The following is a 25,080-nucleotide window of genomic DNA, read 5'->3' as shown; positions in this document are numbered from 1 at the left end:
ACTTCCAGTTGATCAGTGATGGACAGAAACAACCACACCCAGAGAAGAAACACTGGGGAATGAATGTAAATTGTTAGCACTACTATCTATCTACACAGGTTACTAATAACTTCGGAATCTAATACTTAAAGTGAAACAAGAAAATTGGATTTACAGACATATATTGTATCTAGGTTATACTGTAACACATGTAAAATGCATGGAATTGCCTGTCATCTAAAGGAGGGAGTAGAGGGAGGGAGGGGAAAATTTGTCAAAAGAATACAAGGGATAATGTTATAAAAAATTACTCATACATATATATATATATATATATATATATATATATATATATATATATATATATACTATCAAAAATTTTGTAATTATAAAATTAAAAAAAAAATGTAAAAGAAGAGTAGTATTATAAATAAATTAGAAGAACAAAAGATAGTTTACCTCTCAGATTTATAGAGAAAAGAGGAATTAGTGGCCAAAGAAGAAATGGATTACATTATTGAATACAAATGTATATTTTTGATTATATTAAATGAAAATTTTATTTTTTCTAATAAACAAAGCAAATGTAGAAAAGATTAGAAGAGTAATAATAAACTGGGAAAACATTAACTTTCAAAGCTTGTGATAAAGACCTCATTTCCAAAATATCTAGGGAACTGACTCAAATTCATAAAAATACAAGCCATTCTACAATTGTCAAAAGGTCAAAGGATATGAACATTTTCAGATGAAGAAATTAATACCATTTCTAGTCATATGAAAAGGTGTTCTAAATCATTATTGATCAGAGAAATGCAAGTTAAGACACCTCTGAGATTCTACTTCATACTTCCTAGTTTGGCTAAGATGACAGGAAAAGATAATGGTGGATGTTGGAGGGAATGGGGGAACACTGGGACACTAATACATCGTTGGTGCAGTTGTACACTGATTCAACCATTCTGGAGAACAATTTGAAAAGATGCTAAAAGGTCTATGAAGCTGTGCATACCAGTTGATCCAGTTGCTTCTACTGGGCCTGTATACCATAGAGATAAAAAAAGGAAAGGAACCCACCAGCAGTATACTTTCCCCACTGCTTCTGCCCTCCCAGTCTATTGGGAGGACAGCTGGACTTGGCATTCTTCATCAGCAGATGTTAGGGACAGGTCAATTCTCCAAAAGCCTCCACAGCTGTGGATCATAACATCTGAAGGAGTTGCAAGGCAGCCTTTGCTCACACATGGGTATTGTGGACTGGAAATGAGATAAATTGGAAGCAGAGGGAAGAGAAGGGAGGTCAGACAATGCAATGATCTCTCAGTCAGAGAGGTCAGAGAAAAGCAACTGCCTCTTAGTCTCCTTGCATCATCCTCTCACAAGAGGAGATCCATTCTGCAGGTCCAGGTTGGATCTCCAGCAGCCATTGTTAGTTGGCTCACAAGTATGCCAATAGCTCTCCCATGTAGTCCAACAAACAGAGGTTTCCTCAGTCTGGGCAGACTCAGACCCAAACTCTGTATGCTGTCCAGTTGATGAAAGTTCTTCTGGTTCCCACTGACCCCAGCTAGACCCCGGGCTCACACCTGGATGTGTCTGTGGAGTTAGGCCAGAAGTTTTTGAACTTCAGAGGACTTAATCCCCAGCTAGGCATATTTCTTCAGGTTCTTCCAAGAGCAGCCTTTTCTACCCCAAGTTTTAGTTGTTTTTAACCCGCTTATGTTCACTCTGAGTCCAAAATTTGTTTTATTTGTGAAAAAATACTCTGCCCTCCAATTTCTTCCCAGACTCTTCCTCTTTCCACCCAGTTTTCTCTCACCTTCCCTTTATACCTTCTTGTATGGTAAAAATAGATTTTTAAAATCCAATTTATTGTGTGTATTATTCTGTCCTTGAACTGGATCTGATTAGAATAAGATTCATTTTGTCTCTTACATTCTCTTCTTCCCCTGTTCAGTTGAAGTCTGTCTTGGCTTTTCCTTTATGAGATAATTTATCCAATTCTATCTCCCCCTTTCCATTTTTCCTAGACCTTCTCTCATGCCTTAATTTTAATATTTTTAGGTATCATTCCCTCATATTCAACTCATGTGTCTCTCCCTTCCTCCACATCTGTTTCTATCTTTTCTCTCTCCATCTCTTTCTGTCTCTCTCTTTCTCTTTCTCTCTGTGTCTGCCTGTTTCTCTGTCTCTCTTCCTCTCTATCTATCTGTCTCACTATCTTTCTGTTTCTCACTGTCTCTGTCTCTCTGTGCTTCTGCCTGTCTTTCTCTCTTTCTGTCTCTTTGCTTCTATGTCTCTCTCTGTCCCTCTCCACCAATGTCTGTGTGTGTATGTGTGTGTGTGAGAGTGTGTGTGTGTGTGAGTGTGTGTGTGTGTATGTGTGTGTGTGTGTGAGTGTGTGTGTCTGTGTGTGTGTGTGTTACATTCAGGAGGAGATCAGTATATTACTTCTGTTTCTCTTTTAATCTCTGGTCTTAGAATACAGGAAAAATTTTTTTTGATAATTTGTTGAAAGCTACCTTTCATAATTTGGAAGTATGAAATGGGTATTTGAAGAGAGAAATGAATTTGTGGCTGAAATATAGAATAGCTATCTATTTTGAATGGGAAGAAAAGTCCTAATATTGGAAGAAATTTTATTTTGTTTTAATAAAGGAAGGGGAAGAATGAAAATTGAAAACTTTTTTATGTTGGTAGCATAATAAAGTGAATATAAACAGCCACATATGAAAAGACCCTATTGTCATTGAATTTTTACCTTTAGACACAACCAGAATAGGTTATGGTTTTTATATGTTACCCAATCATTAGCCTAATCTGATGCTTGAGGGGTCAGTGCAATAAAATAAAGAAAATATAATGCCTTAAATTTAGTGAGACAGCTTTGAATTTTGGTCCTAATATCACTAGCTCTATAATCAACTTTCTGTCAATAAAGATATCTGAGCATTTGTTTCTTTGTTTGTAAAATGAAACTAATTCTACCTCATAACTTTCTTTGTTTTTCTTTTTTTATTATTTAGAATTTTTTTCACAGTATATATGCATAAGTAATTTTTTAATAATATTATCCCTTGTATTCATTTTCCCAAATTATCCCTCCCTCCATTCCCTCCCCCCGATGACAGGCAATCCCATACATTTTACATGTGTTACAATATAACCTAGATACAATATATGTGTGTAAATACCATTTTCTTGTTGCACATTATTAGATTCTGAAGGTATAAGTAGATAGACAGTAGTGCTAACAATTTACATTCACTTCCCAGTGTTCCTTCTTTGGGTGAAGTTATTTCTGTCCATCATTGATCAACTGGAAATGAGGTGGATCTTCTTTATGTTGAAGATTTCCACTTCCATCAGAATACATCTTCATACAGCATTGAAGTGTACAGCCATCTTCTGGTTCTATTCATTTCACTCAGCCTCTCTGTATTCCTCCTGCTGGTCATTTCTTACAGAGCAATAATATTCCATAACCTTCATATACCATAATTTACCCAACCATTCTCCAATTGATGGGCATCCATTCAACTTCCAGTTTCTAGCTACAACAAAAAGAGCTGCCACAAACATTTTGGCACATAGAGGTCCCTTTCCCTTCTTTAGTATTTCTTTGGGATATAATCCCAATAAAAGCAATGCTGGGTCAAAGGGTATGCACAGTTTGACACCTTTTTGGGCATAGTTCCAAATTGCTCTCCAGAATGGCTGGATTCTTTCACAACTCCACCAGCAATGTATCAGTGTCCCAGTTTTCCCACATCCCCTCCAACATTCATCATTATTTGTTCCTGTCATCTTAGCCAATCTGACAGGTGTATAGTGGTATCTCAGAATTGTCTTAATTTGCATTTCTCTAATCAGTAGTGAGTTGGAACACTCTTTCATATGAGTGGATATAGTTTCAATTTCATCATCTGAGAATTGTCTGTTCATATCTTTGACCATTTATCAATTGGAGAATAGTTTGATTTCTTATAAATTAGGGTCAGTTCTCTATATATTTTGGAAATGAGATCTTTGTCAGAACCTTTAACTTTAAAAATATTTTCCCAATTTGTTACTTCCCTTCTAATCTTGTTTCCATTAGTATTATTTGTACAGAAACTTTTTAGTTTTATGTAATCAAAATCTTCTATTTTGTGATCAATAATGATCTCTAGTTCTCCTCTGGTCATAAATTCCTTCCTCCTCCACAGGTCTGAGAGGTAGACTATCTTCTGCCTCATAACTTTCTTAATGAGGAAAATGTTTTCTGTAATATCAAAGTGCTTGTTAAAGGCTTACATGATATGGGATCATCTGATAAGGCTCATTACTTCTTTTCCACCTCTGAGAAACAGCTCACTGTAATAATCTATTTTGCATGACCTAGCATTTGCCTTACCAAAAATTTCCTCTCTAACTTGTTTTACAATGGACAGTGAATTGAATCAATTATATAAGATTACTTTTTAAAAGAAACTTTATGGGAAAGATACAGGGAGGAAAACTACTTTTAATAATGAGACACATATATACATTCAGATCAATTTATACTATTTTCTGTCCAATTTAGAATCTTTAGGGAGACCCAATTTCCCTTCCCTTACATTTCTGGCACACGATAGAGACCCATGGGAATTAGATGAAATTATTTCCCAACTGACTAGTTCATCTTTTTTACATATATTTATATCTACTCATAAGTTATATATAATATTGATTTGTTTATGTCTACATGTATAATCCATTTTGAGCCTTCCCTCCAGGAAATACTCCCCCAGATCTCCTTAATTTGGTTGCTAATTTATCATCAAGACTCAAATTATAATTAGAATCATTATGGAATGTGTATTTGTGTGCAACTCTGAATTTTCCTTCAAGGTTTTAGCCAACCAGCTGGCTTAGTAAATGTTTCTAAACACCAAACATTTCAGCTGGTGAAATACCAGGGATCCAATGTAGATTAAAGTAATTCACCCTTCAGTTCTTTTAGTGTAGTCAAGATACTGAGTTTTCAATTTGCAAGAAGAATTTTTCAAAGGTTTTAGCCAGACAACAGCAGAAGCTATTAGTATCACTGCAATGCTTGCAGATCATTACTGTTATGTGTTACATTTCTATCATCTTTTAGACATCTTAGTATATGCCTTTTTCTCAGTAAAGTAAGGATAGCCCATAGATTAAGCAACTTGTTCAAGAATATTCAGATAGGATAAATATAACTTAAATTAGAACTTAGCTATTTAGAGTTTTAGAGTTCATTTGCTTTTATAGCATACTGTTAAATATTCTTCTCTAAGGATCGAAAAATTTGTACACTTCCCATAATATAAGAAACCAGTGAATTTGGCAACAGAGAAAGGGAGCTTTAAAGATTGACTTTGCCTCTTGATGTCTTCACAAACTTAAGTAAGTCCTTTGGTTTTTTTTGGCTTTTGTTTCCTTATATATAAAATAAGAAGGTTGGAATAGTTGATCCTCCACATTCTCTTGCTAAAATATCATCAAACTGTAGTTTGGTATCATTTGATATACCCATTTAAATTTATCTCCCAGTCTTCATTCATATGAGAAGCATCTGGTCAACCCCAGGTAGTGTTATTGTATCAAATATACCCCACAGTTAATACTAATATATCTATAGAATTGAAATCATTTTTGATTTCCCACATCTACATCAATAGTATTCCTTTCCCCTCTAATTCCCATTTTACTTCACACTGCCTATACAATATTTTTTCCATATAGTATTTTATTTTAACTTAAAATTGATGTTTTATATTATTACTTTCAATTCCAGATAAAATTCTCTTTTCTATTGTCCTCAGAAATTAATTCCATGTATGAATGAATGTAAAAAGAGAGAAAATTACACAGTAAAAAGTAGGTTAGCAAAAGCAATAAATATAATTATTGAATGTTATAGTCATAGTTTCCAAACTCCTCAAATAAAGCAAAATGATACATTTTCTTAAATATACCTGAAACAAAACTTGTACCCACTCAAATCTCCACTTCTTTCTACCTCAGCACAAGGTTTGTATCTTCTGTGAAGTATTACATGAATCAATGTTGGAAAAACTACCCATGAATATGCTTTGTAAAGAAAAATATTTAATAAAAAAAGCATTCCATGAATTTTTCAAGTCAGAGTATCTCAGTATTTGTGCTCAAACTATTTTTTGTCTCTCACTCTGTCTTTCTGTGTTTGTTTCTTTCTCTGTCTCTCTCTCCATCTTTGGCTCCCTCCCTCTGTCTCTTTCTCTCTCTTTACCTCTCTCATATTTTAAACTGGGGTTTACAACCATGGATAATGTTTTAATTCACTCAAATTCAGTATAATTCTTAATCTCAGTGATAATCTTGTTTTATCTAATTTTCAATGTAAATATTCTTCATTCCAAATGAGTAACAGGATAATGTAAGAATTATTAACTATATTACAACAGAGAAATTGTGAGAGGGGTAGAAATGCTACAAATAAAAAAAAAATCTATATTATCCATATGTATTTGTTTCAGAAACTGAAAGAGAAAAGATGTTCAGATAATTAGAAATTATAAGAATAAAATTATTTCATACCCAGCAATTCTGGTTTACATAATTAAAGACAATATTTCACAGAAGCTCCTATTTGCTCTAATACACACTTTAAAAATGAGGATCTATTTGTAGAGTTAATATTGGCAAGTAAAAACATTTTTGAAATTTAAGCATCACAACAAATTGATTGTTTAGATACTTGCTCTCTGCTAATGAGTTCATTTCCATCTTTGAAACATAAATGATAGTGTTATCCTGAAAGAGTTAGAACTTCTCATCTAAATTGGCACAAGTTCTAATTCTTTAATTATATTTTCTTGAATAAATGAAATCACAGGTCTGATCAAAACCATATCTCTGTAAGATGAATAATAGAGGCATGATTGTGCTGGTATTACTGCTTAGGAAATTGATATGTAGAGAGGTTAACTGGTTTTTCATTAGTTATTTTCCAATACCAGTGTTGATATTTGATACAATCATCTTATTTATCATCCAACATTATATTCCCATGATTCTGACTTCCATGGTGTACTGTCATTATATAAGATTTTGGTTAAAGAAAGATATTTTACCATGATTGAGCCCCCATTAGAAAGAGATCTGTCACAGAGGAAAAGATTCAATCTATTATCCATAATTTAGTTTTGTACTTTTGCTAATGGATATTATTTTTTCACATGTAAATTCTCCTAGAAAAATTCACTCTTTAAGGAATATAAGAGACATCAGACAACTCACAGAATTGTTGCAGAGTAAATTTAGAATTTAGAATATTTAAACTTCAGGTTATTGTCTCTCTCTGAAATTATGTGATTGTATGTATGTTAATTTAAAAAATAACTTGACAGGACATATATATCTCAGTTACTTTAGATGATTTCATTGCACTTTTATATTCTTAGATTCTCTTCATGGTCTCCAAGCCAATGAGGTTAAAAATAATGAAGTTAAAAACCCAGTTTGTTTCTCAGCCTTCCCAGAGCCTCCTTTACATCTTTGTTTCTAAAACTGTAGATCAAGGGATTTAACATGGGAATGACAAGGGCATAAAACAAGGAGGACATTTTGTCTTGGTCTAGTGAATGTGCAGAACTTGGTCTGAAGTACATAAAAAGGGCAGTACCCTGGAAAATAGTAAAAACAGTTAAGTGAGAACTACAAGTAGAAAAGGCTTTACCAATGCCTTTAGTTGAATGGATCTTCAACACAGACAAAAATATGTAACAGTATGAGATGAGGACTCCTGAAATGCTGACTGTTTCAATGATGCCAAACATGATGAAGAGCATCAGCTCATTGATATGGGTATCAGAACAAGAGAGTGATAAAAGGGGAGGGATGTCACAGAAGAAATGGTTAATCTCATTGGACCTGCAGAAATTCAGTGTGAACATTAAGATAGTATGGATCAGAGTATCTATGAGTCCCACCATGTAGACACCAGCAATTAATAAGTAGCAAACCCGACTAGACATATTTACTGTGTAAAGCAAAGGGTTACTTATGGCCATGTAGCGATCAAAGGCCATTACTGCTAATAGCAAACAATCAGAATCTCCAAACAAAGAAAAGAAAAACAGTTGCAAAGCACAACCAGTGAAGGAAATGGATTTGTCTTTGGCAAAGAAGTCCACCAGCATCTTGGGGCCAATGGCTGAGGAGTAGCAGAGGTCACAGAACGACATGTGACTAAGGAAGAAGTACATAGGCAAATGCAGTTGGGGGTCTATCCTGATTAAGATGATCATCCCAAGATTTGCTAAAACAATAACCAAATATGTCATAAGACAGAGTGCAAAAAACATAACTTTTAGCTCTGGATCACTGGTGATTCCCAAGAATATAAATTCACTTGGGTTGGAATAATTTCTTTCCATCATCCCTGCTTTGTTTTCTTTTCTGTTATTTTGAAAAAGAATCCAGAGAAATGGAATATTTTACTCTTTTAAAGCTGATGGATGTAGAATTTCTAGAACTTCTCATCTGCAAGATAGATAAAAGAGAGCTTCTGTCCATTAGCTGCTTAATGTCAAATAAATATATCTAATTTTACCTTCTCCAGATAATGATTCTCCAAAGAAGATTCTCAAAGGAACAGAAGCTGTGTTGAAATTTCCTAGTTGAATATTTCTTCAAAGTTTTAAAATACCATATCACCTGTAACATGAATTGGATACTGAAGAAGACAATTTTTTTAACGATTGCAAGAAATTGATGTTAAATTACATAGTATAATTGATAATGATGATATAATACTATATGAGACATATCTAAATATCTGAAATATATTATTTATAGTACATATGTATATATGTCAGAAATTCACGTATATGTACATGTATTCCTCTCTCTCTCTCTCTCTCTCTCTCTCTCTCTCTCTCTCTCTCTGTGTGTGTGTGTGTGTGTGTGTGTGTGTGTGTGTGTGCTAATTAGAGATAAGTAAGAGAAGGAAGGTACATATAAGAAGAATAATTTAGAAATGTAAGTACTATGAGATTTTACCTGAGACTTGAAGAAAGCCTGCAAGTCAGAAGGTAAAAATGAAGCAGTAAGGTATTCCAGGCATTGGAAGAGGCCAGTGAAATTGCCCAGAGTGAGAAGATGGATTTTCATGTTTGAGGAAGAACATGGGGCCAGTGACTTTGAACTACAGAGTAAGAAAAATGACCACAGTGGCTTTTATATAATACTTAAAAATTAGCAAAGTGCTAATTTTATCCTCACAAAAATCCTGAAAGATATGATTTTATATCACAGTAACTGGGACAGGCAGAAATTAAGTGAGATTTCAAAGTTTACAAAATGTCTAAATATCTGTGTTTAGATTTGAACTCATCTTCCTCACTCAAAGTCTGACTTACAGCTTCCTGTGTCACTAAGATGGTTTTGAGCAAATCAGTGGAAGTGAAGCATGAGAACACCTGAAAGATAGACTTGAATGAAACTAGAAAGGACTTTAAATTCCCAGAAGTCCCACAAGTCAATGATCAGATTTGGTAATGTTCATTTCTAAGAATAGTATAATTGTTCATCTTTTAGTTGTAAGTTTCCTTAAGGTTTTTGTATTTTTGTATAACCTAGAAGAAGATATGTCACATTTTGGTTTCTCTAACCATTAATGACTGGCTTTCCATATTTTTTATTAATTCTTCATAGTATGTGATTATAATTCTAATAATAAATTTTATAGGTTTTATAGGTGAGAATATAAGGGGGTACACTTGAGTGGACATTTAACAATCAAAAAAAGGAAACCTATGAAATATATGAGAAAAACTATAATCAAAACAATGGAAGATGTGGTCATTGAGTCTTCTGTTAGTGTTTAGTGATGGATTATTTGGAGGTGGTTGATAAAGGAAAGTACCAATAAAAAAGTACAGATTTTCATGATCTGACAAACCTTATTAACTTTGTTACCTTGATCAAAATTACAAAAACTAGTGATTTTTTATATGCATACATGTGTATGTATAAATATGTGTATTATGTACACAAATATATACATACTGTTAAACGTCCATACATATATAGGGCATGATTGTCTTACAATTAAAACTAAAATCTTACAAGACTAATTAATATGTGTATGTGTGTGATTTTTAGGGCCAAAATTAGTAATGTGAGTGGTTTACATAAAACAGATTCATAAAGGAGAGCAAAAATATATTCTAATTTATTTTTTTGTGAACAAAATGTAATTATAATGTGGATCTCAAAATCTCTTGGAAGAAGCTAGTATGCATATATAAAACCAACACAATAGTTAATATTTTAAAAAATAATCATATTTATAATCATATTAATCAATAATTAGTGATGGCTTATTTCAGTTGGTAGATAGAGGAAAGCAGCACAGATTTTCATGATATGACAAACATTGATCAAATCTACAAAGGCTAGTGACATTATATACTCAGATATATGCATATGTATAAATGTGTATGTATGCATGTATTTATGTACACAAACATATAAACTGATGAACATTCATACATAATAGTGCATGGCTGTCTTACAACTAAAACTAAAGTCTTACAAGAACAATAAAGATTGTGCATGCTTGTGTGCATATATGATTATTAGGGAAGAAATTTGAGATAAGACAGAAGCAGTCCGCTCTGATGTTTTATGTGAACAATATGAAATTGTAATGTGTTAGTGAATTTTTTTTTTTTTGAAAAAAGCTAGAGTGTATATATGAAACCAATAAAAATATTTAACATTAAAAATATCAAAGACAAAAATGGTTTCTTGAGACTCTATTAAAGATGTACTAATATATTCATTTCTCATTCACAGGAGTTAAATTTTGGTTCTTTGAGTGGTAACATAATCTCTATTCTTTGACATCTGTTTATCTCAGTCACAATGATCAAGCCTCAGGCAGAAAAAATATTTACAAATCTTTAGAGCTCACAGTTGTGTATACCTTTTTTGTCAGTGTCCTCTGATATCACAGTTCTAATATAGCATCTCTTAAGAATTTTTAAACTTACCTGACAAAAGAAAGACACTATGCTCATCACTTGGTCCTGGTAGAGAGAAGCGATTTTTATTTAGTGCCATTTGGGATCTAAAGTAAGAAGTCTCTGCTCCATCTTTTGTATTTTGTGGGAACATGTGACTAATTTACTAAACAGTTACACCAAAAGGGAAAACACTTTTTTCTTCTGAATGATGCAATGATTCAGATGATATCAGGATTCATTGGAAAGCATCTTTTCACTTTAAATTATATAGTATTTTCTCTAATTAGATTAATGTCTGAATGGAAATTTCAGTTCATAGAGACTTTTTATGTTGATAATGAAATATAATCATCAAGATTTCATTGAAGTGAGAAGGTTGGTGGTGAAAGCTAATGCTCTCAACTGATTTTGAATCCTAAACCTTACAATATCAGAGGAACTAATTCAATTTCATTTGAAACACATTTATTATGTATAAACATATTTATTTTTATATAATATTATGTATCACTATGTGCAAGGCATTAAAGATAATAATTGATGACATTAGATCCTTTAAATTAATCTAGAACTTCACAATTATTATTTTGATTTCATAGAACAATCCTGCTCCTAGGGAGATAAGAAAGGTTTTATTATTATTATTATTTCCATTTGATGATGAGGGAACTTTGCCTCCAAAAAGAATATATAATAAGATAATATATATGTAATTCAACAAACCTCAGAACAAATATTTTCATTTTATAGAGAATCTGATTTCAGTTGGTAGCACAGATGCTTACTTATCTGTGTGATCTTGGATAAGCCCTTATTTTTTTCCAACACCTTTTTCCTTGGTTGTGATGAAGAGCAAATGAGAATACATCTATGATATACTGCCAACTGTAAAGCACTAGTGAAAGATAATACATTTTTTTCTAATTATCATAGTATGATTCTTCTGTATTTGTGTAAATGAAATAAATTTCAGCGCTACTTGAACAAGACTGTCTTCTGGTCTGAAATGTTTTTTTTTTTTTTTTTTTTTTTTTTTTTTTAATGGTCCATAATATTCCACTGTCATCATCTGCTATTAATTATTTATTAATTACTCAATTGTGGGGCATCTACTCATTTTCCAATTACCAAAAAGAAACCTGCTACATTTTTGCACATGTGCAGCCTTTTTTTTTTCTTTATGTTTCCCTTGGAATAAAGACACTGCTGGATCAAAGGATAAGCAGTTTTATAGCCTTTTTAGCAAAGTTTCAGATTGCTCTCCAGAATGTTTAGACCATTTCAGAACTGCACCAACTATGCATTAGTGTTTCATTTTGCCCGCCTGCCATCTTACCTTTATTATTATTATCTTCTTTTCCCTGTTTTATTAACTGATCTTAGAGGGGTGAGTTGATATCTTAAAATTGTTTCAATTTAAGGAGGAAAATATAATTTTAGAAAATGTAGATACAATTATATTTTGGAAAAATTGAATGGAGACAAAAAGGAGTATACTGAACCAACACAAAAATTTACCATGTATTAGGGGCATAAACCCTCAAAATCAATGAAATGCAGAAAAAATTAAATGAATCTTTTCTCAACTTATGTTGTAAGAAAAATTACATATAAAAAAGGGCCAGAGGAAAAACAAGCAAAAATGAATTAGAAAATGTAAAAAATCAGATAAAAAAGAATGAAAGCGTAGAGAAACAAATCTTTGGCACTATTGAAATTTTCATCCAAGAGAATGAAAATAATGATACAACAAACTAAAATTTATGGGATGCAGCCATAGCAATTCTTAGGGGAAATTTTTTATATCTAAATGTTTCCTGATTTATCTGTGTGATCTTGGGCCAGATCTTTATCTTTCCAGCACCATTTTCTTCGATTCTGATGTAGGGCAAATGAGAATACATGTCTGATATACTTTCAAATATAAAGTACTAGTGAAAAATAATACAATTTTTCTAATTATTCTGGTATGAATACTCTGTATTTGTGTAAATGGAAGAAATTCCAGCACTAATTGAACAAGAGTGTTCTGGTTTAAAGTGATTTTGTAAAGGACAATCTAATTTTTAAAAGTATATCCAATTCTAATATAAATTGTTTTATGAATCAGGTTGGGAGAGAAAAATCAGAAAAAAGGGAAAATATGGGAATGAAAACAAAACCATAAAAAAGATATTTACATAGCATGTGCTGATTTACATTCAGTCTCCTTAGTTTTTTTATTCAATGCAGATAGTATTTTTCTATCCAAAGTCTATTGGTAGTATTCTGGATCACTGAACCACTGAGAACAACAAAATCTTTCATAGCTGATAATCATACATTCTTGCTATTGTGTATAATGTATTCCTGGTTCTATGTCACTATAATTTCATCTAAGAGAATGATAATAATGATGCACCATATCAAAATTTTTGGATATAGTGAAAGCAGTTCTTCAGAAAAATGTTATCTTTCTAGATGCTAACTTGTATAAAATAGAGAAAGAGAACAGGGTATTGTGCATGCAACTAAAAAAAGTTAGAAAAAGAACAAATTTTAAAACCCCAATTTAATATTGAACTAGAAATTCTGAAAATATAAAGGTAGAATAATAAAATTTTAAGTAAAATACTATAGAAGTAATACAGTCAAATTTATGAATAAACCAACAAAATAGATAAACCTTTAGTTAATCTGATTAGAACAAAGGAAAGGAGAAAATCAAATCATTAATATCAAAAATAGAAATGGTGAATTTTCTGTCAATGAAGAGAAAATTAGAGTAATAATTAGGAGTTATTTTATCCAACTTAATGCCAATAAATCTGTTAAACTAAATGAAACAGATGAATAATTACAAAATTATGGACTGCCCAGATTAACAGAAGAGGAAATAAACTGTTTTAAAACTCCAATTTTAGAAAAAGAAATCAAACAAGATAGTAATCAAGTCCCTAAGAAAAAGGGCCAGGACCAGGGACAGATGGACATAGATATGAATTCTACCAGATATTTAATGATCAAGTATTTCCCATATTATGCAGACTATTAGTAAAAACAGGGAAAGAATAAATCATGCCAAATTATTTTTATGAGACAAACATGGTGCTGAAGTATGTATTGACCTAGTGAAAATTGATGCAAAAATTTTAAAGAAAATAATAGTAAAGGAATTACGACAAGTTATCCCAAAGATAATACATTATGACAAAGTAGGATTTGTATCAGAAATGTAAGGCTGGTTCAAAATTAGGAAAGATATTAACATAATTACCTATGTCAATAACCAAACTAACAGAAATTGTGTGATTATCTCAATAGATGCATAAAAATCCAACATGCATTCCTATCAAAAACACTATAAAGTATAGGAATCAATGGGCTTTTCCTTGAAATGATCAATAGTATCTATTTAAATCCATCAGCCAGCATCATATGTAATGGGGATAAACTAGAACCATTTCCAGTAAGATAGGGGAGTAAACCAAGGTTGCACACTATCCCCATTATTATTCAATATTGTGTTAGAGATGTTAGCTTTGCCAATAAGAAGAAAAAATGATAAATGGAATTAGAGTAGGTAATGAGGAAACCAATTTTTGCAGATGATATGATGGTATACTTACAAAATCCTAGAGAATCAGCTAAAAATAATACCATTAGAATATATTTACAATGTTAACAAAGTTGCAGAATACAAAATAAATCCATTTAAATCATCAGTGTTTTTATGTTACTAACAAAGTCTAGCAACAACATATACAAAGAGAAATTCCATTTAAAATAAGTATACCCAATATATAATATTGCCAAGGTAAAGTCAGGAACTGTATGAATACAATTATAAAACATTTTCCACACAAATAAAGTCACATCTAATCAACTGGAAAACTATGAATTAATCATGAGTAGGCTGAGCTAATATAATAAAAATGATAATATTACTAAATTAATCTACCGGTTCAGTGCCATACTAATCAAACTCCCAAGAAATTATTTCATAAAAGTAAAAAAAAAATAATAACAAAGTTCATCTGTAAATTCAAAAAGTAAAGAATTTCAAGGGAATTAATGAAAACCATTGCAAAAGAACGTGTCCTAATCCTACAAGATCTAAAACTATATAATAAAGATAAATCCTTGAAACCATTTAATACTAGTTAAGAAATAAAATATTTGATCAGTGGAATGAGTTAGTTCACAGGGCAAAATAGTCAATAACTGTAGTAATCTGGAGTTTGAGAAATATAAAGACCGTAGCTTTTTGAAATAAGAACTCATTACTTGACAAAAACTGCTGGGAAAATTGGAAACTAGTATAGCAGAAACTAGGCAGTGACCTACACCTAATAGCATATCCCAGAATAAGGTCAAAATTGGTTCATGATTCAAATATAAAGAGTAGCATTATAAACAAATCAGAAGAACAAAGGATAGTTTACCTCTCAGATCTATAGAGAAGGAAGGAATTAGTGGCCAAAGAAGAAATAGAGTTCATCATAGAATAAAATGTATAATTTTAATTATATTAAATGAAAAAGTTATTTTTCTATTAAACTGTGCCAATGTAGGAAAGATTAGAAGGGTAGTAATAAACTGAGAAAAAAATCACATTTGAAGCTTGTGATAAAGGCCTCATTTCCAAAATATATAGGGAACTGACTCAAATGCATAGGAATCCAAGCCATTCTACAATTGACAAAAGGTCAAAGGATATGAACAGACAATTTTCAGATGAAGAAATTAATACCATTTCTACTTATATGAAAAGATGTTCTATATCTTATTATTGACCTTCTTCTATATATCCTGGGCTTCTAATATATTGCATTCTCCTGGCTCTACAACTAATACATTTATCTTATTCTTTGGTGTAGCTCTTTTCGCACTAGTAAATGTATATGGCAGTAGATATATGACATTCATCACTATTGATCAGAGAAATGCAAGTTAAGACAAATCTGAGAGGCCATTTCATACTTCCTAGATTGGCTAAGATGACAGGAAAAGATAATGATGGATGTTGGAGGTCATGTAGGAAGACTGGGACACTAATACATCATTGATGGTATTGTGAACTGATTCAACCATTCTGGAGAGCAATTTGAAAAGATGCTGAAAGAGCTATGAAACTGTGCATACCAGTTGATGCAGCATTGCTTGTACTGGGCCTGTATCCCATACAGATAAAAAAAAGGAAAGGATCCCCCAACAGCAGGATACCTTCCACTACTTCTGCCCTCCCAGTGTGTTGGTTCTTTCTTAATATCACAGCTCGACCTGACATTCTTCATCAGCAGATGTTAAGGGACAGGTCAATTCTTCAAGAGCCTCCACAGCTATGGATCATAACATCTGAAGGAGTTGCAAGGCAGCCTTTGTTCACACAGGTATTGTGGATTGTAAATGAGATAAATTAGAGGCAGAGGGAAGAGAAGGCAGTTCAGGCAATGCAATGGTCTCTCAGTCAGTGAGGTCAGAGAAGAGCAATTGCCTCTCAGTTTCCTTGTATCATCCTTTCACAAGAGGAGATCCATTCTGCAAGTCCAGGTTGGATCTCCAGCAGCCACTGTTAGGTGCCTTAGGAGTATTCCAACACTTCTCCAATTTATTCCAACAAACAGAAGTTTCCTCAATTTGGGCCGACTCAGACCCAAACTCTGTGTGCTGTGCAGTTGATGAACTTTCCTTTGGTAAATACCAACCCCAGCTAGAACCCGGGCTCCCAGATGGATATTTTTGTGGAGTTAGCCCAGAAGTGTCTGCACTTCACAGGGTTTAATCCTCCACCCAGTGTATTTCTTCAGGTGACTTCTAGGAGCATCCTTCTTCTGCCCCAAGTTTTATTTGTTTTTAACCAACTTATGTTCACTGTGAGTCCAAAATTTGTTTTATTTGTGGGAAAAATACTCTGCCCTCCAACTTCTTCCCAGAATCCTCCTCCTTCCACCCAGTCTTCTCGCACCTTCCTTTCATACTTTCTTGTATGGTAAAAAACAATATATATATATATTATTTTTTTTTGTTACCCAATTCATTGGGTTTATTATTCTGTCTTTGAGCTAATTCAGACTAGAATAAGATTCATATTCTTTCCCTTTCTTCCCCTGTTCAGTTAAAGACTTTGTTTGGCTTTTTAGTTATGAGATAATTTATCCCATTCTATCTTCCCCTTTCCATCTTTCCTAGAATATACCTCTCTCATGCCTTAATTTTAATATTTTAGATACCATCCTGTCATATTCAACTCTTGCATGTGCCCTCTCTCTCTCTCTTACTCCCCATCTCTTTTTCTCTTTTTCTCTCTCTTTCTCTCTCTCTATCTCTCTCTCTGTATCTCTGTCTCTGTCTGTCTGTGTCTCTCCTTCTCTGTCTCTCTCCCTCTATGTCTTTATGTCTCTTTCTGTTTCTATTTGTCTCTGTCTCTCTGCCTTTCTGTCTCTTCCTCTCCATCTATGTCTCTTTGTGTCTGTGTGTGTGTGTGTGTGTGTGTGTGTGTGTGTGATCAGAAAGTGATCAGTAAATTATTTCTATTTCTATTTTAATCTCTGGTCCTAGAATGCAGGAGAAAAAATTTCTTTAATAACTTCTTGAAAGGTACCTTTCATGATTTGGAAGTATGAAATGGATAATTTGAAAAGAGAAGTGAATTTGTGGCTGGGACATCTAGAAAAGCTATCTATTTTGAATGGGAACAAAAGTCCTAATATTGAAAGAAATTTTATTTTGTTTTAATAAAGGAAAGGCAAGAATGAAAATTGAAAACTTTTTTTTATATTTATAGCATAATAAAGTGAATATAAAGAACCTTATATGAAAAGACACCATTGTCATTGAATCTTTACCTTTAGACACAACCAGAATAGTGATCTGGATGAAGCACAAAGGTTATAATTTTTATATATGTTAGCCAATCATTAGCCTAATTTCACTTGGAAATTAAAATTGTTTTATTCCTTGTTAGAAAGAAAATAAGGGAACATTAGGGAAAGGTTAAAAAGGAAGAACTGGACAATTTATTTGAAATGGGGATGTGGAGAATATTGTAATTTTTCTAGTATCTGATGTTTGAGGGTTCAGTGCAATAAATTAAAGGAAATATGATGCCTTAAATTTAAGTGAGACAATTTTGAATTCTGGTCCCAATATTAATAGCTGTATAATCAACTTTCTGTCAATAAAGATATCTGAACATTTGTTTCTTTATTTGTAAAATGAAGCTAATTCTATCTCATAACTTTCTTTCTTTCCTTCCTTCTTTCCTTCTTTCCTTCTTTCCTTCTTTCCTTCTTTCCTTCTTTCCTTCTTTCCTTCTTTCCTTCTTTCCTTCTTTCCTTCTTTCCTTCTTTCTTTCTTTCTTTCTTTCTTTCTTTCTTTTCCTGAGGCAATTGGAGTTAAGTGACTCTCCCAGTGTCACACAGCTAGGAAGTTTAAATTGTATGAGACCAGATTTGAACTCAGGTTCTCCTGACTTTAGGGCTGGTGCTCTAACCATGACATCACCTAGATGTCCCTAAATCTCATAATGAGGAAAGTATTTTATGAAATATGGAAGTACTTGTTAAACGCTTTCATGATATGGGTTCTTCTGCTAAAGCTCATTACGTCAATTCCACCTCCGAGAAAAAGCTCATATATCTATTTTGCATGACCTAGCATTTGCCTTGCCAAAAAATTCCTCTCTGACTTGTCTTACAATGGACAATGAATTGAATCAGTTATATATATATATATATATATATATATTTTTTTTTTTTTTCAGAAACTGTATGGGGAAGATATAGGAAAGAAAACTACTTTTGATAATGAGATACATATATATATATATATATATATATATATATATATATATATATATATATATATATTCAGATCAATTTATAATATTATATTCTACCCAATTTAGAATCTTTAGGGAGACCCAATTCCCCTTCCCTCACACTTCTAGCATACTCCAAAGAGACCCACAACAATTAGGTGAGATTATTTCCCAAATGACGTAGTTCATCTTTTTTCCACATATTTATATCTACTCATAAAGCTATATATAATATTGATTTGTATATCTCTACATATGTAATCCAGTTTTGAGCCTTCCTTCCTGGAAATACTCTCCCAAATCTCCTTAATTTGGTTGCTACTTTATCAGCCAGACTCACATTATTATTAGAATCATTATGGATGTGTGTTTGTGTGCAACTTTGAATTTTCCTTCAAGGTTTTAGCCAACCAGCTGGCTTAGTAAATGTTTCTCAACACCAAACATTTCAGCTGGTGAAATACCAGGAATCCATTTTAGATTAAAGTCATTTCCCATTTAGTTCTTTTAGTGTAGTCAAGGTACTGAGTTCTCAACTTTCAAGAATAATTTTTCAATGGTTTTAGCCAGACAACAGAAGAAGTAATTAGTATCATTGCAATGCTTGGAGATCATTATTGTTATGTGTTAAATATTCTATGATCTTTTAGACAGCTTAGTATATGCCTTTTTCTCATTAAATTAAAGAGAGCCCATATATTAAGTAACTTGTTCAGGAATATAGAGATAGGATAGCTATTTAGAGTTTTAGTATTTATTTCCTTTTATAGCATACTGTTAAATATTCTCCTATAAGGATCGAGAAATTTGTACACTTCCTATAATATAAGAAACCAGTGAATTTGGCAACAGAGAAAGAGAGCTTTAAAGATTGACTCTTGCTGTCTTCACAAACCTAAGTAAGTCCTTTGGATTTTTTTGTCTTTTGTTTCCTTTTCTATAAAATAAGAAAGTTGGAATTGTTGATCCTCCAGATTCTCTTGCTAAAATATTATCAACCTGTAGTTTGGCATCATTTTATATACCCATTTAAATTTATCTCCCAATCTTCCTTCATATGAGAAGCATCTGGTCAAGCCCATGTAGTATTATTGTACGGAATATACCCTACAGTTAATACTAATATATCTATAGAATTAAAATCATTTTTGATTTTCCACATCTACATCAATAGCATTCCTTTCTCCTCTAATTCCCTTCTTACTTCACATTCCCTATATAGTTTTCCATGCATTATTTTATTTTAATTCAAAATTGATGTTTTATATTGTTATTACTTTCAATTCCAGATAAAACTCTTCTTTTTAGTCTCCTCAGAGATTAATTCCATGTATGAATGCATGTAAAAGAGAGAAAAATACAACAATAAAAAGTAGGTTATCAAGACCAATAAATATAATTATTGAATGTGACAGTATAATATTCTACATTCATAGTTTCCAAACTCTTCAAATAAAGCAAGATGATACATTTTTTTTCAAATACCCACTGAAACAAAACTTGTAACCATTCAAATTTCTATTTCTTTCTGGATCAGAGGAAGGTTCATGTCTTCCATGGAGTATTATGTGAATCTATGTTGGAAAAATTACCCTTTCATATGCTTTGTAAAGCAAAATAATTAATAAAAATTTATTCCATGAACATTTCAGGTCAGAGTATCTCAGTGTTTGTCCTCACACTTTTATTGTCTCTCACTCTGTCTTTGTTTCTTTCTCTGTCTCTCTCTCTCCATTGTTCTCTCTGTCTCTCTTTCTCTTCCTTTACCTCTCTCATATTTTAAACTGAGGTGCACAAACATGAATAATGTTTTAATTCATTCAAATCCACATAACTAATTCTTAATCTCAATGAAAATCTTGATTTACATAATTTTCAATTTGAATATTCTTCATTGCAAATGAGTAACAGGATAATGTAAGAATTATTAACTATATTACAACAGAGAAATGGTGAGAGGGGTTGAAATACTACACATAAAAAGTCTATATTATCCATATATATTTGATTTAGAAAGAGAGATGTTCAGATAATTAGAAATTATAAGAATAAATTAATTTCATATCCAGCAAGTCTGGTGTACATAATTAAAGACAATATTTCACAGAAGCTCCGATTTCCTCTAATATACACTTTTAAAATGAGGATCCATTTGTAGAATTAATATTGGCAAATAAAAGCATTTGTGAAATTTGAGCATCATAAATTGATTGCTTAGATACTTGCTCTCTGGTAATGAGTTCAATTCCATCTTTGAAACAAATGATAGTGTTACCCTGAATGAGTAAGAACTTCTCATCTAAATTGGCACAGATTCTAATTCCTTAATTATACCTTCTTGAATAAATGAAATCACAGGTCTAATCAAAACCATATCTCTGTAACATGAGTAGTACAAGCAAGACTGTGTTGATATTATAGCTTAAAAAAGTGAGATATAGAGAGATTAAATGGTTTTTCATTAGTTATATTCCAATTCCAGTGTTGACATTTGATAAATCATCTTATTTGTCATCCAACATTTTCTTCCCATGATGATGACTTCCATGGTATACTGTAATTTTGCTTTTGCTTAAAAATTTGTTTTTCTCATGATTGAGTGCCCATTATAAAGAGATCTGTCATAGAGGAAAAGATTCAATCTACTGTCCATAATTTACTTTTTCTACTTTTGCTTATGGATTATTTTTTTTCAAATGTAAATTCTCCTGCAAAAAAATCACTCTTTAAGGAATATATGAACAACCAGGCACCTTGCAGAATTGTTGTAGAGAAATTTAGAATTTAGAATATTTAAACTTCAGGTCATTGTTTCTCTAAGAAATTCTGTGATTATGTGTATGTCACTAAAAAAAAAAAAAAAAAAAAACTTGACAGGGGCATAAGTACCTCAGTATACTTTAGATGATTTCATTGCACTTTTATATTCTTACACTCTCTTAATGGTCTCCAAGCCAAAGAGATTAAAGCATTGAAGTTAAAAACTTAGTTTTTTTCTTAATTTTCCCAGAGCCTCCTTCACATCTTTGTTTCTCAAACTGTAGATCAAGGGGTTTAACATGGGAATGACAAGGGAATAAAACAAGGAAGTCATTTTGTCTTGATCTAGTGAATGAGTAGAACTTGGTCTCAAGTACATAAAAAGGATAGTACCCTGCAAAATTGTAAAAACAGTTAAGTGAGAGATACAGGTAGAAAAGGCTTTGCTTCTGCCTTCAGCTGAGTGGATTTTCAGCACAGACAAAAATATGTAACAGTAAGAGATGAGGACTCCTGGAATGGTGACCATTTCAATGAAGCCAAAAACGATGCAGATCATCAGCTCATTGATATAGGTATCAGAACAAGAGATTGACAAAAGAGGAGGGATATCACAGAAGAAATGGTTAATTTCATTAGACCTGCAGAAACTCAGTGTGAAGGTTAAAGTAGTAATAATCAGAGCATCCATCATCCCCACCATGTAGACACCACAAATCAATAAGTAGCAAACCCGTTTAGACATTTTTACTGTATAAAGTAAAGGATTGCTTATGGCCATGTAGCGATCAAAGGCCATTACAGCTAATAGAACACAATCAGAATCTCCAAAGATAGTGAAGAAATAGAGTTGTAGAGCACAACCAGTGAAGGAAATGGATTTGTCTTTGGCAAAGAAGTCCACCAGCATCTTGGGGCCAATGGCTGAGGAGTAGCAGAGGTCACAGAATGACATGTGACTGAGGAAGAAGTACATGGGCAGATGGAGTTGGGTGTCTATCCTGATTAAGATGATCATCCCAAGATTTGCCAAAAAAATAACCAAATAAATGATAAGACAGAGGACAAAAAATGTAACTTTAAGCTCTGGATCACTGGTGATTCCCAAGAGGATGAATTCAGTTGGGTTGGAGTAATTCCTCTCCATTATCCCTGTTTTATTCTCTTCTGCGTTGTTTTGAAAAAGAATCTAGATGAATAGAAGAACTGCAATTTTACTCTTTTTTAAAGCTGATGGGCATAGGACTTTTACAGTGCTTCTCATCTGCAAGATGGATAAAAGAGAATTTCTATCCATTATCTGCTTAATTACAAATAAATATATCTAATTTTACCTTCTCCAGATAATGATTCTCCAAAGAAGCTTCTCAAAAGAACAGAAACCATGTTTAAAATTTCTAGTTGAATATTTCTTTAAACTCTTAAAATATCATTTCATGTGTAACATGAATTAGATACTGAAGAAGACATTGTTTTTTACTATCACAGGAAATTGATGTTAAATTACATAGTATCATTAATAATGATGGTATACTATATGAGACATATCTGAATATATACAATATATTATTTATAGTAATACATATAGAAACACATATATATGTAAGAAATTCATGTATGTGAACATGTATTCATCTGTGTGTGTATGTGTGTTAAATTAGAAATAAGTAAGAGAAGGAAGATACACATAAGAAGGAGAATTTGGAAAGGTAAGTAATATCGGATATTACTTGAAACTTGAAGAAAGCCTGACAAGTCAAAAGATAGAAAAGAAGCAGGAAGGTATTCCAGGCATTGGGAGAGGCCAATGAAAATGCCCAGAATGAGTAGATGGAGTGTCATGTTTGAGGAAGAACATGGGGTCAGTGACTTTGATCCACAGAGTAAGAAAAAATGACCACAGTGGCTTTTATATAATGTTTAAAGCTTAGCAAAGTGCTAATTTTATCCTCACAGTCATCCTGAAAGATGTGATTTTATCCCACGGTAACTGGGGCAGGAAGAAATTAAGTGAGATGAAAAAGTTTACACAATGTCTAAATGTCTGTGGTTAGATTTGAACTCATCATCCTCATCCAAAGTCCACCTTACAGCATCTTGTGCCACTAAGATGCCTTTGAGCAAATCAGTGGAAGTGAAGTATGAGAAGATACAAAAGATAGGCTTGAAGTGCTAGAAAGCACTTTAAAATCCCAGAATATCATTTATATTTAATCTTGATGTAATAGGGATCAACTTAAAAATATTGTTGAGTGTGGTTGTGGAAGGTGATATGATCAGGAATTCTCTTTAGGAAGAACAATTTGACATTCTATTGAAAAATTAAGCAAATTCCCTAGTCCCTTGTAGCAAAGAGTATAAGAGGAAACAAATTGCGAGAGTCTAGGCAAAGGTGCTTAGGCTTTGGACAAAAGTGATGGCAGTTTCAGAAAAGAGAAATGAATATATAGAGTATATGAGAAGCAACGTAATACTCAAGGACTTTACAAGTGAATGAACATGGGAGTCTGAGGGAGAGTGATATGTTAAGGATGATACCTTGGACAACCTAAGGAAGATACTGGGTGTCCAAAATAATAAAGAAGGTAAGAGGGGCAGATGATTTCAGAAGATTATATACTTGGAGATTCTTCCAAAACAGCTTATTGTTGGTCTTCAAAGAGTTTCTTCATGTTCAGTTTTGTGTAAGTGCTGAATCATTTTTCATTAAAGCAGTTGAATTTCATAAAGATTTCTTAAATGCAGGCTATTTTGCACAGAGACCATATTTTGTGGTGAATACCAGATTGGTTTCAGTCAGGAAATTCTCCTTCTGCCACACATTGGGTCCATGAATATGAACAATTAAAGGGAGCCTCCTGAGTCTCAGTTTGCTCAATTGTCAAAAATGGGATGCTACTACTATAGAATCTTGTATACAGTTTTGTGCTGAGATTAAAAAGAAAGAATTAATTTAAAACTTTGGGAGTTTTCTGTTATCTACTCAATTTAACACATATTTAAATATCCATCCCCTGTGTCATAAAAAACAACAAACCTGATTTCTTAATGGCTATGGCACTGGTCTCAGAGTTAAATAAATCTGGGACAAAATCCTACCTTTGATATATATTAGCTATATCAACCTGAATTTAACATCTGTGTAAGATAAGAAATTATAAAAGTGAATCTAATCAGAAATAGTAAGAGGAGTTTCTTTAGTGAAAATTCTTACTATAATGATATACAAGCCAATGATCAAATTTAGTGATGCTCATTTCCTAAAACTGTGATATCAATTTTTTCTTCTTTTAGTCTTAAGTTTCCTTAAGGATTTGGCATAACCCTAGAAGATATCTCACATTTTGGTTTCTCTAATAATTAACAACTGGCTTTCCATCTTTTAAAAAAAAATTTAATAGTGTGTGGTTATAATTCTTATGTGCCTCAGTTTTTATAGGTAGGAATATAAGGGGGTACACATGAGTGGATCTTTAACAATCAAAATAGGATACCTATGAAATAGATGAGAAAAAATATCACCAAAAC

The 25,080-nt window shown here is 32.4% G+C and overlaps 2 protein-coding genes across 2 annotated transcripts; both read right to left on the bottom strand.

The window, feature by feature from the left end:
* Nucleotides 1–7,466: 7,466 nt before the first annotated feature.
* LOC141546888 (olfactory receptor 5W2-like) lies at nucleotides 7,467–8,399 on the bottom strand. The gene has a single exon (XM_074275043.1). It carries the CDS (start codon nucleotides 8,397–8,399, stop codon nucleotides 7,467–7,469), a length of 933 nt encoding a protein of 310 aa, XP_074131144.1.
* A 13,370-nt stretch (nucleotides 8,400–21,769) lies between these two features.
* LOC141546836 (olfactory receptor 5W2-like) lies at nucleotides 21,770–22,699 on the bottom strand. The gene has a single exon (XM_074274964.1). The coding sequence runs from the start codon at nucleotides 22,697–22,699 to the stop codon at nucleotides 21,770–21,772; it is 930 nt and encodes a 309-aa protein (XP_074131065.1).
* Nucleotides 22,700–25,080: the final 2,381 nt, after the last annotated feature.

This window comes from Sminthopsis crassicaudata, chromosome 6 (genome assembly GCF_048593235.1).
Source record: "Sminthopsis crassicaudata isolate SCR6 chromosome 6, ASM4859323v1, whole genome shotgun sequence".
Lineage (NCBI taxonomy): Eukaryota > Metazoa > Chordata > Mammalia > Dasyuromorphia > Dasyuridae > Sminthopsis > Sminthopsis crassicaudata.
This window is presented reverse-complemented; position numbering and strand designations above follow the sequence as displayed.

Bases quoted from the DNA above. Each gene is read 5' to 3' on its own strand.
- LOC141546888 (XM_074275043.1), bottom strand. From the start codon at position 8,399: ATGATGGAAAGAAATTATTCCAACCCAAGTGAATTTATATTCTTGGGA.
- LOC141546836 (XM_074274964.1), bottom strand. From the start codon at position 22,699: ATGGAGAGGAATTACTCCAACCCAACTGAATTCATCCTCTTGGGAATC.